Source organism: Macrobrachium nipponense, chromosome 41 (assembly GCF_015104395.2).
Source record: "Macrobrachium nipponense isolate FS-2020 chromosome 41, ASM1510439v2, whole genome shotgun sequence".
Taxonomy (NCBI): Eukaryota; Metazoa; Arthropoda; class Malacostraca; order Decapoda; family Palaemonidae; genus Macrobrachium; species Macrobrachium nipponense.
This window is the reverse complement of record NC_061102.1, coordinates 23,091,053-23,107,534: the sequence shown is the minus strand read 5'-3', so window position 1 is coordinate 23,107,534 and position 16,482 is coordinate 23,091,053. Positions and strand designations below refer to the sequence as shown.

Sequence of the window (16,482 nt, the reverse complement as noted above, 5' to 3'; positions counted from 1 at the left end):
GGATGTTCCATCATCATCACGCTGGCCAAGCCTTATTCACTCTATATTTAATTGGTGAAACAAGAATAGAATTACAACTTTAAGCATACCGTTGAAAAGATTGAAGTTTCGTCAACATAATGTGATATATGAAAGCCCCATGCAATACCGTTGAAAAGATTGAAGTTTCGTCAACATAATGTGATATATGAAAGCCCCATGCAAACTAAAATAAGCATGTGAGCTCTTCGTAAAATATGTTTTCAAGGTAGTTTTGAAATCCAATATGGCGGCAAGCGCGTTACTTGCCGTTTGTAACCACAGACAATCCACCATCTTTCCCAGCCTTCCCAGCACTCATTTGAACAATGTTAGCCTATATATGTAACTTTGATTGATCTTACTCAAGATTACAGTTATAATCAGCACAATAAAACAACACTTTGTTGCCTATGCACTTGTTGCCTATATTAGTGCAAGTATGAAACTTTTTATTCTGGGGGTCATGGTTTGAACTGAAATTCAGTTTTACCTTGTAATTGGTGGTTTGTTCATGAAACTTACCTGTCAGATATATATATAGCTGTATTTTTCCGAATCCGACAGAAATTTAAACACTTACGACACACGCAGTGGGAGTCAGGTGGTTAGTACCCATTCCCGCCGCTGGGAGGGACGGTATCAGGAACCATTCCCATTTTCTATTCATAATTTTTCTGTCGCCGGTGCTGAAAACACCTGTTTGCAGCACCTCCGTCCAGATTTTGGAAACTTACTAGCTACTTGAGTATCCCTTTTGGTTTTTTCTTTGGTATCTGAATTGGATCGGTGGCTTGGCACACGTTGACTTTGGATTGATTTGAATTTGGTATTGATTTTTCTTTGATCAAGATGTCAGGGTCTAGTTCTGCTAGCGCTAGATTTTGTTCTATGTCCGAATGTAGAGGTAGGCTACTGAAAGCTTCAGTAGACCCACATTCTGTTTGTAAGGTTTGCAGGGGGAATGAATGTACGTTTGAAAGTCGTAAGGAGTGTGAAAGATTAACAGAGTCTGAATGGAAGGCGTATGAAACCTATCTTAAGAAACTTGAGCGAGATAGGTTAAGGAGGTCTTCCTCCAGGAGTGTTTCAGGTAGGCAAGATTTTAATGATTTTCCTGCTAACCCTCCTTCTGTAGATTATGCTCCTACCCCTGTAGTGTTGCCTCCGGCCCCTGAAGCAGTGTCGGTAGAAGGTAATACTTTATCGCTAATTCTTGAATCGATTCGTAACTTAGAATCAAAAGTGTTAGCTCTGGAGAGCAAAAGTGAAGAGAAGTGCTGTGAAAGTGCCCCTTGTGTAGTGGAGGGTGCGTCAGATCGGCCTCATTCCGCCTCTAGACGTAGACCTCTGCTTGACTCCCAGGTTACGGGGAGAGAGCATGTCGAAAGTCGAAGGAGGGTTACGAGGAACCCCCACCGATCTGGCGTGCCTTCGGCAGCTTCTGACGAACCTACCCAGACTGCCAAGGAGCGTGCGCGTGCACGTCTTCTCAAGGAGTGCTTTTCTTCTTCTGAAGCTTCCTCCCCGCGCAAGGGGTGGAGCTCTCATACCGCATCACGTCCGCTGAAAAGGACGGCTCGCGTTCGGGACGCTTCACGTCCAAGTTGTTCTCCGGAACTTTGCTCGTCGCCTGATAGTGCGTTTGCTGCTTTTCCTCCGCAGAAGAAGCGTAAGGATTATTCGGAAGCGGAGTCTTTCCTAGATATTTCTTTCGAGCGCCGCAGTCGCTCTAAGGTGCGTGAAGTGGCGGTTCCTGGGAGTAGGAAGAAGGCGTCCCCTCGCCACTCGCCTGCTCACAGGATCAGCCCCTCCCCAGAAAAGGAGGCTTCACCTACAAGCAAGATTCTCCAGTCTCTTCAGCAGCAACTTCGGGATGTTTTTTCTTTGAGAGAGACTGTTCCACGTCTCCGTAAGAAGGATGATAATCTTCCTGTGAAGAGGTCGAGGCGTTCTCCCTCTCCCTCTCCTCGCTCGTCTCTCTCTCCGTTTGAGTCTCCCTCTAGAGTTCGTTCTGCTCCCCAGCAACTTTCTAGAGGAGGCGAGAAATTAGTTTCTCGCTCTCGTGAAGCGGTTGTTTCCGCTGCTACAAAACTTGTTGATAAGAAGCGCGTTTCTTTAGATGCCGAGCGCGCTTCTGTGAAAGTCAAGCGCGCTTTAGTGGACGCTGAGCGTGATTCGGTGCAAGGTAAGCGAGCGCCAGTGGACGCTCGGCGCGCGCCAGTGGACGCCAGGTGTACACCTGTTGCTATCGAGCGCGCTTCAGTCGGCGCCAGTAGATTGGCTTCGGACGCCAAGCGCGCGCCTACGGACGTCAGTTTACCACCTGCGCAAGCGGAAGCGGGAACTCTTCCTGTTCGCCGCTCTTTCTCTTTTGAGAAAGCTCGTGACTCTTCCTTACTTCCTCCGACTTCTCCAGTGTCTGAAGAGGAAATTTGTGACGCTTTCGTCGAAGTGGACGAAGAACAGCAGTTGGCTCCAGTTTCGACGGACTACAAGGTTTTGACTCGTTTGCTACAGTCAGTCTTTGCAGACACTTTCCAACCTGAAGCTCCACGTACTCCTCCCTCTCAGTTTTCGTCATCCAAAGCTACTAAGATCTCGGGCTTTGTGAAAATGAAGAAGTCGCTTTCTACGAAGCAAGCTTTTCGAAAGGTCCATGATTGGATGGAAAAGAGGAAAGCTTCAGGCAAGACTTCTTTCGCTTTACCACCTTCAAGACTTTGTGGCAAAGCTGGTATGTGGTATGAGACGGGAGAAAACGTCGGAGTTAAGCTTCCAGCCTCTTCCAGCTCAAGGAGACTTTGGTAGTATTGTGGATGCCGCCAGAAGATCTTTTCTGTCTTCCTCTAAGGTCTCTTGGACGCATAGTGAGTTAGACTTTCACCTTAAAGGCCTCTTCAGGACACTAGAGGTCTTTAATTTTCTTGACTGGTGCCTAGGAGTATTGGATGCCAGGTCCAGGAGTTCTGATTCCATCAGTCTGGGGAGCTGTCCAGTGTATTGTCTTGCATGGACAAGGCCGTCAGGGATGGTTCTGAGGAATTGGCTGCTCATTTCAGCACGGGACTGCATAAGAAGAGAGCACTTTTTTGCAATTTTACTGCAAAGTCGGTCTCACCAGCGCAAAAAGCGGATCTTCTTTTCGCTCCCTTCTCAGAACATCTCTTCCCCCAGTCTATGGTAAAGGACATAGCTGCCAGTCTCCAGGAGAAAGCAACCCAAGACCTTCTGGCACAGTCTTCTAGGAAGCCTACAACTACTTCGTCTTCTGGGTCCTCTGCTTTGAAGAAATCGAAGCCCTTTCGATCTGCTTCTTCCTCGAAGCCAGCCCCTCGAGGAAGAGGCTCTTTCAGAGGCAAGACTCCAGCTCCTTCCAAGAGCAAGAAGTGAGAGGGAAGTCCTTCAGCCACCGGTAGGAGCCAGACTTCTACATTTCGCGAGAGCATGGGAAGAGAGAGGTGCCGACGCTTGGTCTCTGGACATCGTCAACAAGGGGTACAGAATTCCTTTCCTGATGTTACCCCCGCTGTCTTCGACACCAAAGGATTTGTCTCCTTCGTATCCGGGAGAAAAGCAGAAAGTGCTTCACGATCTACTAGATCAAATGATCGAGAAGCAGGCGGTGGAACAGGTCTTCGACCGGAGTTCTCCGGGGTTTTACAACCGTCTGTTCCTAGTGCCGAAGCAGTCAGGGGGGTGGTGCCCCGTTCTGGATGTCAGCAGTCTAAATCGCTTCGTTACCAAGCAGAAGTTCAAGATGGAGACACCTCAATCCGTGCTTGCAGCCTTAAGACCGGGGGATTGGATGGTCTCTTTAGACCTTCAGGACGCATACTTTCACGTCCCCATCCATCCCCGATCAAGAAAATACCTGCGGTTTGTCCTGAAAGGGAAGGTTTTCCAATTCAGGGCACTCTGCTTCGGTCTCAGCACGGCGCCGATGGTGTTCACCGTTCTTATGAAGAACGTTGCGAGGTGGCTCCATCTTGCGGAAATAAGGATCTCTCTCTACCTAGACGACTGGCTTATTCGAGCCTCATCGCAAGACCGGTGTCTGAAGGACCTTCACACGACTCTGTCGTTAGCAAGGTCCCTGGGACTTCTGGTGAATCTCAAAAAGTCGCATCTGACTCCTTCTCAATCCTTAGTCTATCTGGGGATTCAGATGGACTCAGTGGCTTTTCGGGCTTTTCCGTCCCAGGGGCGGTAACTTCAATGCCTAGACAAAGTGTCAGCCTTTCTAGGGAAGGAAACATGCTTGGTGAGGGAATGGATGAGTCTGCTGGGGACCATTTCCTCACTGGAGAAGTTTGTTTCTCTGGGAAGGTTGCACCTCCGACCACTTCAATTCTTCCTCTCAAGCAATTGGTCACGCAAACAGGATCTAGAAGAGGTCTTGTTTTTGACGGAAGAAGTGAAAAAGCACCTCAAATTATGGTTGGATCCAAAGAAGCTTGCGGAAGGACTTTCGCTCAGGCTTCGGAACCCCGACCTAGTGTTGTTCTCCGACGCGTCCTCCACGGGTTGGGGAGCAACACTGGGAGGGAGAGAAGTGTCAGGCACCTGGAGAGGGGAACAGGTGTCCTGGCACATCAGTCTAAAAGAACTTTCAGCGGTTTACCTTGCTCTAAGGTTCTTCCAAGAGGAAGTCTCCAACAAAGTGGTTCAGATAAACTCGGACAATACCACAGCCTTGGCATACCTCAGGAAACGGGGGAACTCACTCTCCTTCTCTGTTCGCCATCGCGAAGAATATCCTGATTTGGGCGAAGTCGCAAAAAGTCACGATTCTGACAAGATTTGTGTCCGGCGTGGAAAACGTGCGAGCGGACGCGGACCTTCTCAGTCGGCAAGGACAGCTTCTGCCGACGGAATGGACCCTTCATCAGGAAGTATGCCAGGCGCTATGGAAGCTGTGGGGACGTCCTCATGTGGACGTTTTCGCAACTTCCCGAACGAAGAGACTTCCGCTGTATTGCTCCCCAGTTCTGGACCTGGGAGCAGTGGCAGTAGACGCCCTACTGTATCAAGAAGTTGGCCAGAGCGAGAGTTTTTTCAAGACCTGTGGCAACGGCGATTGCCACCGCAAGGAGGCCCTCCTCAATCGCAGTTTACCAATCAAAGTGGGCTGTCTTTAGAAGTTGGTGCAGAAAGAAGGGCATTTCCTCCACCTCAACCTCTGTGAGCCAGATAGCAGATTTCCTTCTTCACCTTAGGAAAGAAGCGAAACTAGCCGTTCCCACGATTAAAGGCTACAGAAGCGTGCTTTCTGTGGTCTTCAGGCATAGAGGACTCGACTTAGCGAATGATAGAGACATTCATGATCTCATTAGATCATTTGAGACTGTGAAAGTTCTCCAACCGAAAGTACCATCGTGGAACTTAGACGTGGTACTTAAGTTTCTCATGTCGAGTCAATTTGAACCGCTCCATTTAGCCTCGCTTAGGAATCTTACTAAGAAGACCATTTTCCTAACCGCTCTGGCGACGGCGAAGAGGGTTAGCGAAATTCAAGTCATAAGCAAGCACATTGGGTTCAAGGATCATAGTGCAGTTTGTTCCTTAAGTCCTACGTTCTTAGCAAAGAACGAGAACCCTTCCAACCCTTGGCCGAGGACGTTCGAGATCAAAGGGTTGTCGGAGCTAGTGGGACCTGAAGCTGAGAGAGTCCTGTGTCCTGTCAGGGCTCTCAAGTTTTATTTGCAGAGAACCAGAGCATGCAGAGGCTCTTCGGAGAACTTGTGGTGCTCTGTGAAAAAACCAGATCTTCCGATGTCGAAGAACGCACTGGCGTTCTTCTTAAGAGGTACGGTTAAGGAAGCCCATGAAAAGTGTAGTGAAAGTGACATGGAGCTTCTGAAAGGGAAAGCCCACGAGTTGAGGGCTATTGCTACTTCGGTGGCTTTTCACAAAAATATGGCAATCAAAGATATTTTGGGCTCCACTTATTGGCGAAGCAATTCGGTGTTCGCTTCACACTACCTGCGGGAGGTAAAAGCAACATACGAAAATTGTTACTCGCTCGGACCATACGTCGTTGCAGACACTGTTTTGGGGGCAGGAGGTAGCGCTCATCCTATCCTTTAATGGTTAGGGGAGTTTTTAACTTGTGTTATGGTTGTGGGGTTGACCGCCTGCGGCGGATCTCCCTTCCATTAGCTTAGTCTAAGTGGGATACTTTTGGTAGGCTACGCCAGGTGGTTTGGTTTTACTTCGTTGCCCTCATTTGTATGGTCAATGGTCTAGTCACGTCGTGGTCTCGCCCCTGTTGACAGATCATCTGGAGTGCACCAGCTTTATAGGTCTCTACCTTGCTGGCAACTCTAGTAGCACAAGCAGACTTACGCGGCAGTAACCACGAAGTCAGCTATGCTAACAGGTAAGGAACCAAAATATCAATTATCTGCATATATATGTTTCCTAAAATCTTCTATTCTGTCTACTCCCACCACCAAAGGTGGGATTCAGCTATATATATATCTGACAGGTAAGTTTCATGAACAAAATGATATTGTAATGATACAATTAAGTTTGTTCATACTTACCTGGCAGATATATATATAGCTGTATTTTTCCGAATCCGACAGAAATTTAAACACTTACGACACACGCAGTGGGAGTCAGGTGGTTAGTACCCATTCCCGCCGCTGGGAGGCGGGTATCAGGAACCATTCCCATTTTCTATTCATAATTTTTATTTCCACTGTCTCCTGAGGGGAGGTGGGTGGGTACTTGATTATATATATCTGCCAGGTAAGTATGAACAAACTTAATTGTATCATTACAGTATCATTTTTATCCTTACTGCCATCACAACTGAAACTCCACAGTGCTTATTTGATTGTAATTATACACATTTTGGCACTTGATTCACTCCAAATTGCACTTGAACCACACTGCGGTTCCTGGTTCCTAAATGCTCACTCCACAAACACAGTTACGGGCAGTACACAAGTACACGGTTTATGAGGTGCAAAGCTTTATTCCCGTAATTGTTTCCTTTACTCATTATTTATGTTACTTCAAAATGTTTATGTAATTCATGTCTATTATCCCTTTTTTGCAACCAAATAACCCCGAAAAATTATAGATATTTCTAAAGTACTTACGAGCAGACGACCGCAAAATGATTCATTGTTGCCAATGTAGTGGAGCTTCACACATACGCCGATGTGTTTACAAACTTTCCATGAAGTCTAGTTGTCATAGTAATGCAGTAATGATAAAATTTATCGCAGGAAATGGGAAGTTTGTTTTGACAGAAGCGACTCCGCAAACGAGATGGCGTAAATTTTCAAAACATTTTTAGTTTTAAGTAAACATTTCGAAAGTCATGGGGTAGTGTGCACTGCGTTTGCCCACACTTTTCATTACCCTCTGTTTAATCTTAAAATATGGCCTTAATTTCAAACTTTGGAGAAAATACTTACTTCGAAAGGAGAGTAGAGATCTCGAGCTGTTCCTCTCACCACCAACAACTCATGACTGATGACCATCTCCGGTGTCAGAACATGTTAAAGTACTTTTTTGGAGGGTGGCCACAAACGCTGTAGTCAGTGGGTTGGCCAGTCCAGTCGATTGTTTACCTTATATTTATTACGTATTCAGGATAATTCATTTGAGAATATTCATTGTTTCTAAAGTAACCAGGTTCATGACATGAAGTTCATCGGTTTTGCTGTGATATAGCTACGGTGTTGCCAATTGTTGTTTGGGTTTCCGTTTCCTCCAAACTTGGGATAAGACTTACAATAAACCGTAGAAATAAGTTAATTTAGTGTATACAAAAAACTGGAAATAAGTGAATTTAGCGTATCTATTTGTAATATATATGTACATAATTATTAGAGCAATTTTTTCATTATTGCATTACTATGACATCTAGAATTCATGGAAACATTTTGTGAATGCATCAATGTTGGCAACGATGACTGGCATCTCTAGCACACACCAAAGATTTCATTTGTTTCAGCCGTACAATTATTAAAAATTTTAAACATTATTTCAGCCATACAAATGCTAGCACTTACATATTTAAAGTTGAATTTGGAGTGAATTCAGAATGAAATGTGTAAAATTACAATCAAATAAGCACTGTAGAGTCTCATTTGTGATGGCAGTAAGGATAAAACCTCTGATGACAAGGTAAAAATGCATTTCGGGTCAAAACATGATCGCGGGAATATGACGTTTTATACTTTTCACTAATATAGGCAAAAATATTTTTTTTTTTATTGTGCTGATTACAACTGCAATATTGAGTAAAAGCAATAAATGTTACATAGATAAGTAAATAATTGTTCAAATGAGTGCTGGGAAGGACATGTCCGCCAGTCTATGCCTGGTGTCTGCGAGACGATACCACGCTATATTGGATTTAAAAAACTGCTTTGAAAACATATTTTACAAAGACCTCACGAGCTCATTTTAGTTCATGTGGCGGTTTCATATACTATCTCATTTTGTTGACGAAACTTCAATCTTTTGAATGGTATGCTTAAATACTGAATTGTATTTTTGTTTCACTGATTAAATGTTGAGTGAAAAAGTGGCTCATTAGTCCATGCAAGTGCCCGCACAACGATGCATTTCCTTAACCCGTAATTAACCTTAATTAACCTCTGAACTTATGTTTTTTTATGTTGGCCATCCTGGAATTCTATCACGTACAGTGTTATATGTTAGGCCATAGGGAAACCATTGGAAAAAAGGTAGAGTTGACTTCACTAAGACTTCCATGTCTAAGTAACATGGCCTACTAGGTAAAGGTAGGTTAAGTTAGTAGGGTTAATGACTGACTGGTGACAGCGACCACCTCTTGTGACCACCGATGGCAGGGCCACGGAACGCTATGGCAAATGGAGTTTATCAAATGCGTTATGAAAGATCAGATTATAGTTGGAGTAAGATGATGATGATAGCATTGGAAATTCATTAAGTTCTCAATCTTCACTGTTAATAATACATACTTAGGTACTAAAGTCGATTCATACAAGGTGGATTCTTGCGCCTACGAGATGTTTGTTTGGCGCCCTCGGATTGGCTGGTATTGGGAGGTAGGCTGCTCTCTCATTGTCATATTTTTGTCTTTGGCTTAGAAAACTAGCAATATGTATATTTTTTCATTTATCTCATGTTTTGCAAAAGGTAGGCAAGTTTTGGTCATCCCAAAGGTTTCTGTATTAATTGTACAACTAAGTCATCTTTTCCTGAAACCAATAAGATAAAACAAAGGAATTACAACGAGTAAAAGTGGAGAGGGAAACATTTGATTCTTTATACCTGTTTTCATTTATCATTGGATTTTTAATTCATGCCATCAAGATAAAATAAAACTTGTGTTTTCATAAAATAAAATCACCCTGAATATGCTGGTACCTTCAGATTTTAGATGCGTGTAATATGTGAAGAGAAAATGAAGAATGTCTTAAGTTGCATCCATAGTACTTGACTCGGCCTGAAAGGAAGTCAATCTTCCTTAATTCTGTTGTTTATTACTTCACTGAGATTATTATTTCATATCACTCAAATAAGTCTCTGATATCTCTTTTGTCTGAAAATATATTCATATAATAAAATTATTAACAATATTCTGAAACAACCTGATTAAAGCTTAGGCTGAGTTGAAGAGTGCGAAGTCAGTCCACAGAGTTGTTCTTTGCTGGACGTAATTCCCTGGGCCCGCCTAGATCTGAGCTAACAATACCAGATGCATCCATTTGATGATTATTATTTTTTCCTTATCAGATATGTCCAGACATATATGATATTGGATTGAAAATGTTCAAGTCAGTCATAATGGGAATTCTGTGTATTTATTTACAGAAGATGTAATGATATAACATGGTAAATATTGTCAAAACTGCAACCATCTTATATCGCTAATTGGCAACTTATATCTCTTGCTGAGATGACCAACGCAACTGCGCCTTGCAGATCTCATTCTCTCGGCAATACCGTTAAACTTGAATCATTTATGGATGCAACATAGTAAGACATATTCTTCATTTTCTCTATTGATTTCAGGAAAAGATTATTTAGTTGTACAATTAATACTGTATCCTATGGTATGACCAAAATCTTCTTATCTTGAGCAAAGCATGAGATGATTGAAGAAATTTAAACATAATATTGCTAGTTTTCTAAGCCATAGACAAAAATAATGAGACAGCAAGCGGCCTACCTCCTGGTACCAGCCAATCAGAGGCCACCAAACAAACATCTTGTAGGCGCAAGAATCTACCTTAAATGAATCAACTTTAGTTATCTAGTGCACTGGTACCCCTGAAAATTGCTAGGTTTCTCCTGGCCACATCTCAAACACTTATCATTTACCATTGTTGTAAGGAAACTACCATCATCTCTGGGTACAGGTTTTTGCAGATTAGCAGAGGAAAAGTGCAGTTTGTTTACAGTGACTGCAAACATCGAGATGGTGTCGATTGTCCACATTTAAGGTGGTGTAAGTAAAACTTTCGAGAGTGTCATGGCGGTAGTTAGCACTGCGCATGGCTAGACCTTCATTAACCTGTTTAATCAGAAATTATGCCTTTATTTCGTAGGAGAAAACTTACTTCAAAAGGAGAGTAGAGGTCTGATTAGTCATGGCAGAGGATTCAATTACTTTTTCAAGAAGTGGCAACATTCCAGGAGAGGTGGATGCTATGTCGCTGCTTGGTCATTTACCCTATTTACAATCGAGAGGGGGGTTTCTTTTACAAGGCAATCTTAAAAATTATAAATTTTTTCTTTAATTTATTTTGTAAAATTATAATCACAGCTCACATATAATATACTAATAAATAAGAACTGAAATTTGCAACAAAGATTGAGTATATACTGAGATGGGGAGATTCACTAACTTTCTTTGGCATATACATGTTTTTCTAATAATTAGAACTAACAGCAATCCCTGGGTGTATTTATGAGAAATAAATTGAAAGACGTCAAGTCTCAAGGCTCACTGATCTCCCGTGGTCCTGACTGCTGTGCAATAAAGAATATCTCTTGTGGCTACTACTCTTAAAATGTTTTTTCAAGTCCTTTTGTTTAAGTTATGAATATGATGCAGATCGAGCTAATTTTTATGCCAGTTAAGTTCCAATGAAAAGTTTGCGCTTGTGAATTCTTGCAACTTGAAGTACAAGTAAAATCAAGATGTTACTGTATGTGGTGTGTTTCAAGTTTGTAGTGAATAGTGTTAAGATTTAATAAAAATCTTATTCTTATATATTACAAAGCAGTAGTAATGTTTGATGATAGTTAAATGTAGTCCCAGCTCATAACAGATGGTTGCAATGTATTTCCTTAGATATTATGATCGTCGTGATGCTGAAGATGCTATGGAGGCCATGGATGGTCGCCGATTAGATGGCAGAGAACTTCGTGTTCAGATGGCAAGATACGGACGACCAGAAACTCCACCTCATCGTCGCCGACGCCGACGGTACTCATAAGTTCGTTTTTGGAATGAATGATGAAATGAATGGACTTTGTGTGAAGTGAAAGTTTAAAGAAATTAAGGGGATAGTTTTGGTTAAAGGTTTATGGTTGATGAATGAGTGATGGGATTTTTTTTTAAGAGTGTACAGTCACTTCTCAATTAAAGTGAGGCCTATGTTCCTGGAGAGCTCACATTAATTAAAAACAAGTTATTTAAACATTTTTCTTATATGATACTGGGGTGTTCCTGGACTTGGGGAACTATTTTCCCCCCCCCCCCCCCCCCCCTCTAAGTACAATCGAATTGGATAACGGCAATATCCGTTTGGCTTGTTTTCCAACCATTGTATGATAAACATTATGTAGAATAGGACTAATATATTTTTATGTGATAACTATTTGCTGTAGATCAAAGATCATTAAGGAAATATGCTGTTAAATTTAAACAAATTTGCAGCTGAAGCTTAGAAAGCTGCTAAGAACTATTATCGTGCATCGGCACCAAAGATAAAACTCCAGTAAAGTTATGCCATCGAACACAACCATAGATTAAATCTACAGAAACTTGTTTTAACCGAAACTACTGTGCCTGAAACAACAAATATTACTGTTGTTTTCACGGCAGTAAAAGATAACGAAAAGCTCTGTGAAATAAAGTGAAATAAATACATTGAAATAAAGTGGAAATAGTGAACATTTTTTTTTTATGCAATAAACATGCTCCCAACGTAATATGTTAATAAATAAATAATTTAGTTCACAAACGAGACTTATTCAAGCCATATTTTGACTTTAAAATTCGTATGACGAAAAATGACGTTCACTCATAAAAGTATAATATTAGATATTTGCCTATGCTAACTAGAAGCAAGAAAATTCGCACAGAACTGAGTGAAATACGGAGAGATGAGCTTGTATTTGCCATCACCGGTTTTCGAAACCAAAACATTGACCGATAACAATAATATGAGAATACATATTATACTTAATATTATTGGATACTGTGAAGTAATGTATAACTTTTGAAAAGATTTGTGGAAAAGATGCACATTTGTTACATTTGTAATTATATGTAGCCATCAGTAGCCTGACATTGCTCAGTTATGCTGATGTCGGAACGAAGCTGATTCTTGTTTCGTGTCCCAATTTTTTTGTTCGCTTTATTAATAAAGAAAAAATCATTTGCTTTATTAATAAATACATACTGTGCTGTCTTTATGTTGATGGCCCTTGTCTCCAGCACTGATGCGCGGGTGATTTGAAAACAGTACGCCGGTGTCAATTCGCGTTGAATCAAAATTTGTGCGTTTTTTCAACATTTTTAAAGATTTTCTAGCTTGCGTTAAATCAAAAATGCATTAATGAAACAAGTGTCAATTGAGAGGTGACTGTATATGAATACGGATTGACTGAAGTAGGCTTAAGTAACTGTAGTTAGTCTAGCAATTTAGAAATTTTACTTTTCCATATTTGTAACTTGTAGGTTGGAAATTTGTCTACTAGTTACTGTACATAGGTGGGCCTCTTGTTTTTTAGCCATGAGTAATTTTCATTTGGCTACACTAATTGCCGACATACCATAGCAATTTTTTGTAAGTTTGTGATAGTAGACTGATATTTCAACCTGTTTTTAATATATGATTAACAATTTTCTGTAATAATTTGATGTGATTTTCACTTTTATTAGCAACAATTTTTGTGTCTACCCAGTTTTTGCGCTGTAGGAAAGGCATATCTTAGCTTACAGCGTTCGGTTTCTCATTGGTGATATGGCCACATTAGATGCAGGGCAGTTTTTCAATGTTTTGAAAAAAAAAAAAAAAAAAAAAGTGTAATACACCGGCATATACGGTAAATGAGAATAAGAAGGTAGCATCAGTCTGTAAGGAATACACACAAAAATTCTTTGCGCATGCTAATTGTAGGAAATCAATAAAATTAGTATAGGTCTCCTAAGAGACAATGGAGGAAACTTAGTGAATTCAGACTTAGAAAATGCAGAAAAGTTGCGTTTTCTAGGTTTTTTGACATACAAGAAACTACCTCAATCTCTGATTCAGCTATTAAATTTGGAGGCACAGAACTGCTGGACAAAATATTTACAGAAGACATTGAGAAAACAGAATGGGAAAATTGAAAAAGTTTAAATCTGAACGGGATGAGATTTATCCAAGCAAAATTAGAGTTAAAAGAGGAAATAGTTCCTCGCCTATATAAACTACAGGAAAACTGTAGAACAATGAAAGATACAAAAAGGATGGAAACTAGGTAATGTGACCCCAGTTTACAAGAAAAAAACGTCCAAGAGAAGAGCCTGGAAATTATATACCAATCTGTCTTGTCAGTTCCTTGGAAGATTTTTGAGTCCATAATTATAGATAAGATTGTGGATCATATTGATAGAAGTAACCTGTTGAACAGTCAACACGGCTTCAGACACAACAGATCTTGTGTACCAAACCTCTTGGAGTTTTTTCTTAAAATAGAAATGCAGTGGTCCTGCCATATTCACCGGGGATGCGTACCAGCCCCCCCCCCGAATAGTTAGAACCCGCGAATGTTTGGAACCCCTATAAAAATGCTAAAAACAGCCCATTTTGTTAGTGAAAACTCAAGAAAAACCCACTAAAATTTTTCATACTTTGTTTTTTTTAATAGTTTTATCACAAAAAGTGCATTTTATGATATTGATAAAAAAAAAAAAAAAGGAATTTGTGGAAAACAAAACAGGAGTTTGTGGATATTTCTCATAGAAAAATACTGTGAATGTGTGAATTTTCCGCGAATAATGCGGAGAAACATTCCCGAGAGAAATCTGCGAATGTATGAGTCCGTGAATATTTGGGGGGGTCCACTGTACCCTACTTAGATTTCCAAAAGGCCTTTGACAAAGTTCCTCACAAGAAACTAATGACAAAAAGTTAAGAGCTTTAGGAATTGTAGGAGAAATAGCTGATTGGATTGAAGATTGGCTACTTGGTAGATTCGTAATAAACTGTGAAGGATCAGAATGGGCAGACTTGACTAGAAAACAGTGTCGTAATAAACTGTGAAGAATCAGAATGGGCAGACGTGACAAACGGAGCTCCTCAGGGTTCTGTCCTTGGCCCACTCCACTCTTGTTTTTTTATTTACTTTAATGACATTTATATAGGCTTAACCAGCAAGATAGCCAAATTTGCATATGACACCAAACTAGGTATAAATGCAGCAGACCCAAATACAATGGAAAGTTTAAGAAGTGATTTAAGGAAAATAGTGGTTGAAAAGATGGTAAAAGCCTTTTAACTTGGATAAGTGTAGTGTTACAAATAGGAACAAAACTTGGATAAGTGTAGTGTTTTAAATAGGAACAAACAAACAACCCTCATGCCAACTACATGCTGCTTGGGAATGACATAAATAGTGCAGAACAAGAAGAGGACCTTGGAGTTATTATAACCAAGGACTTAAAACTCCACAAAACAGTGCACAAAAACTGAATAAAGGCACAGAAACTATAACTACGAAAGGTTTAGACTTTCTTAGCATTAACGGCGCTGACATGTTTCCCATCCAAGAGTGGGTATATTCGAGCGTACTGTCCAGCTGTTTGCTTTGATTCACAAGTGGCTTATTTTAAAGTAATATATGCCATGTGTATGCATTCTTATGTTAACCCTCTTACGCCGGAGCCCTAAAAATCAAAACGTCTCCCGTATGCCGGGCCTGGTTTGGAGTGAGCGCGGAAGTGGAAAAAATAATTTTTTCAAAAAATTACAGCGCGCGTACTTTTGAAGATTAAGAGTTCATTTTTGGCTCCTTTTTTTGTCATTGCCTGAAGTTTAGAATGCAATCATCAGAAATGAAAAATAATATCATTATCATATGTAAATAATGCGATATATGGTAGCAAAAAAAAAAAATTTCATACATAATTGTATTCAAATCACGCTGTGCAGGAAACGGTCAAAGCTAACCAGTTACTTTTTTTTGCGTTGTATTGTACACTAAATTGCAATCATTTTGATATATAATACATTGTAAAAACAATAAAAAGCAACACCGGAAAAATATTATTATCACAAAATGATGTACGAATTCGTAACGAGCGGACGTAAAAAAATGTTATTTTCAAAAATTCACCGTAATTCTAAATAATGTTCTAGAGACTTCCAATTTGTTTCAAAATTAAGACAAATGATTGAATATTACGATACTGTAAGAGTTTTAGATTAGAATTGCAGATTTCGACCATTTCGGACGAGTTAAATTTGACCGAATGTCGAAATTTTAATATATATATTTTTTTATATGGACATATTTCAAAGATGGAAAAAGCTACAACCTTCAATTATTTTTTATTGTATTCTTCATGAATTTGCACACATTTTGATATATGAAACTCTATAAAAAGGCTAATATGAAAAGGAGCAAATATTAGGATAATGCCATGTACGTATTTCGGAGACTTGCAGCCGCGAATCGGCGCGCGGAGTGAAGGTAAATATATTTTTCAAAAATTCACCATAAATCACAATATTGTTTTAGAGACTTCAAATTTGTTTCAAAATGAAGAAAAATGACAGAATATTACTAGGCCGTAAGAGTTTTAGCTTACAATTGCGTTTTTCAACTATTTCGGTAGTCAAATTTGACCGAACGTGGTTTTTTTTTCTATTTATCGTGATTTATATGCAAATATTTCGAAAAAAGAGAAAAGCTACAACCTTCAATTATTTTTAGTTGTATTCTACATGAAATTACGGCACATTTTCATATATAAAACTTTTATGTAACAGCTAATTTTAAATGGTGCAAACATTTCGACAATCGCACAAAAAAATTCTGATTTTTTTCGGAAGTTACCGCGCGAACGTAATGTTTTTTTTTTTTCATAAATTCACCATAAATCGAAATATTGTGCTAGAGACTTCCAAGTCGTTGCAAAATGAAGGTAAATGATTGAATATTACTAGAATATAAGAGTTTTAGCTTACAATTGCGTTTTTCGACCATTTCGGTAGGGTCAAAGTTGAC

The 16,482-nt window shown here is 40.2% G+C and overlaps 1 protein-coding gene across 3 annotated transcripts in view; it reads left to right on the top strand.

Annotated features, from left to right (window-relative positions):
- Window positions 1-16,482, top strand: part of LOC135212597 (serine/arginine-rich splicing factor 2-like) — a 56,111-nt gene that overhangs the window by 12,567 nt on the left and 27,062 nt on the right. For all 3 annotated transcript variants that reach the window (XR_010313936.1, XM_064246155.1, XM_064246154.1), the window contains exon 2: window positions 11,333-11,467. Coding sequence is in view for 2 of the 3 variants with exons in the window: in XM_064246155.1 (XP_064102225.1) it covers window positions 11,333-11,467 (135 nt within the window). In the remaining variant the exon portion in view is untranslated. The remainder of the gene's footprint in view (window positions 1-11,332; window positions 11,468-16,482) is intronic.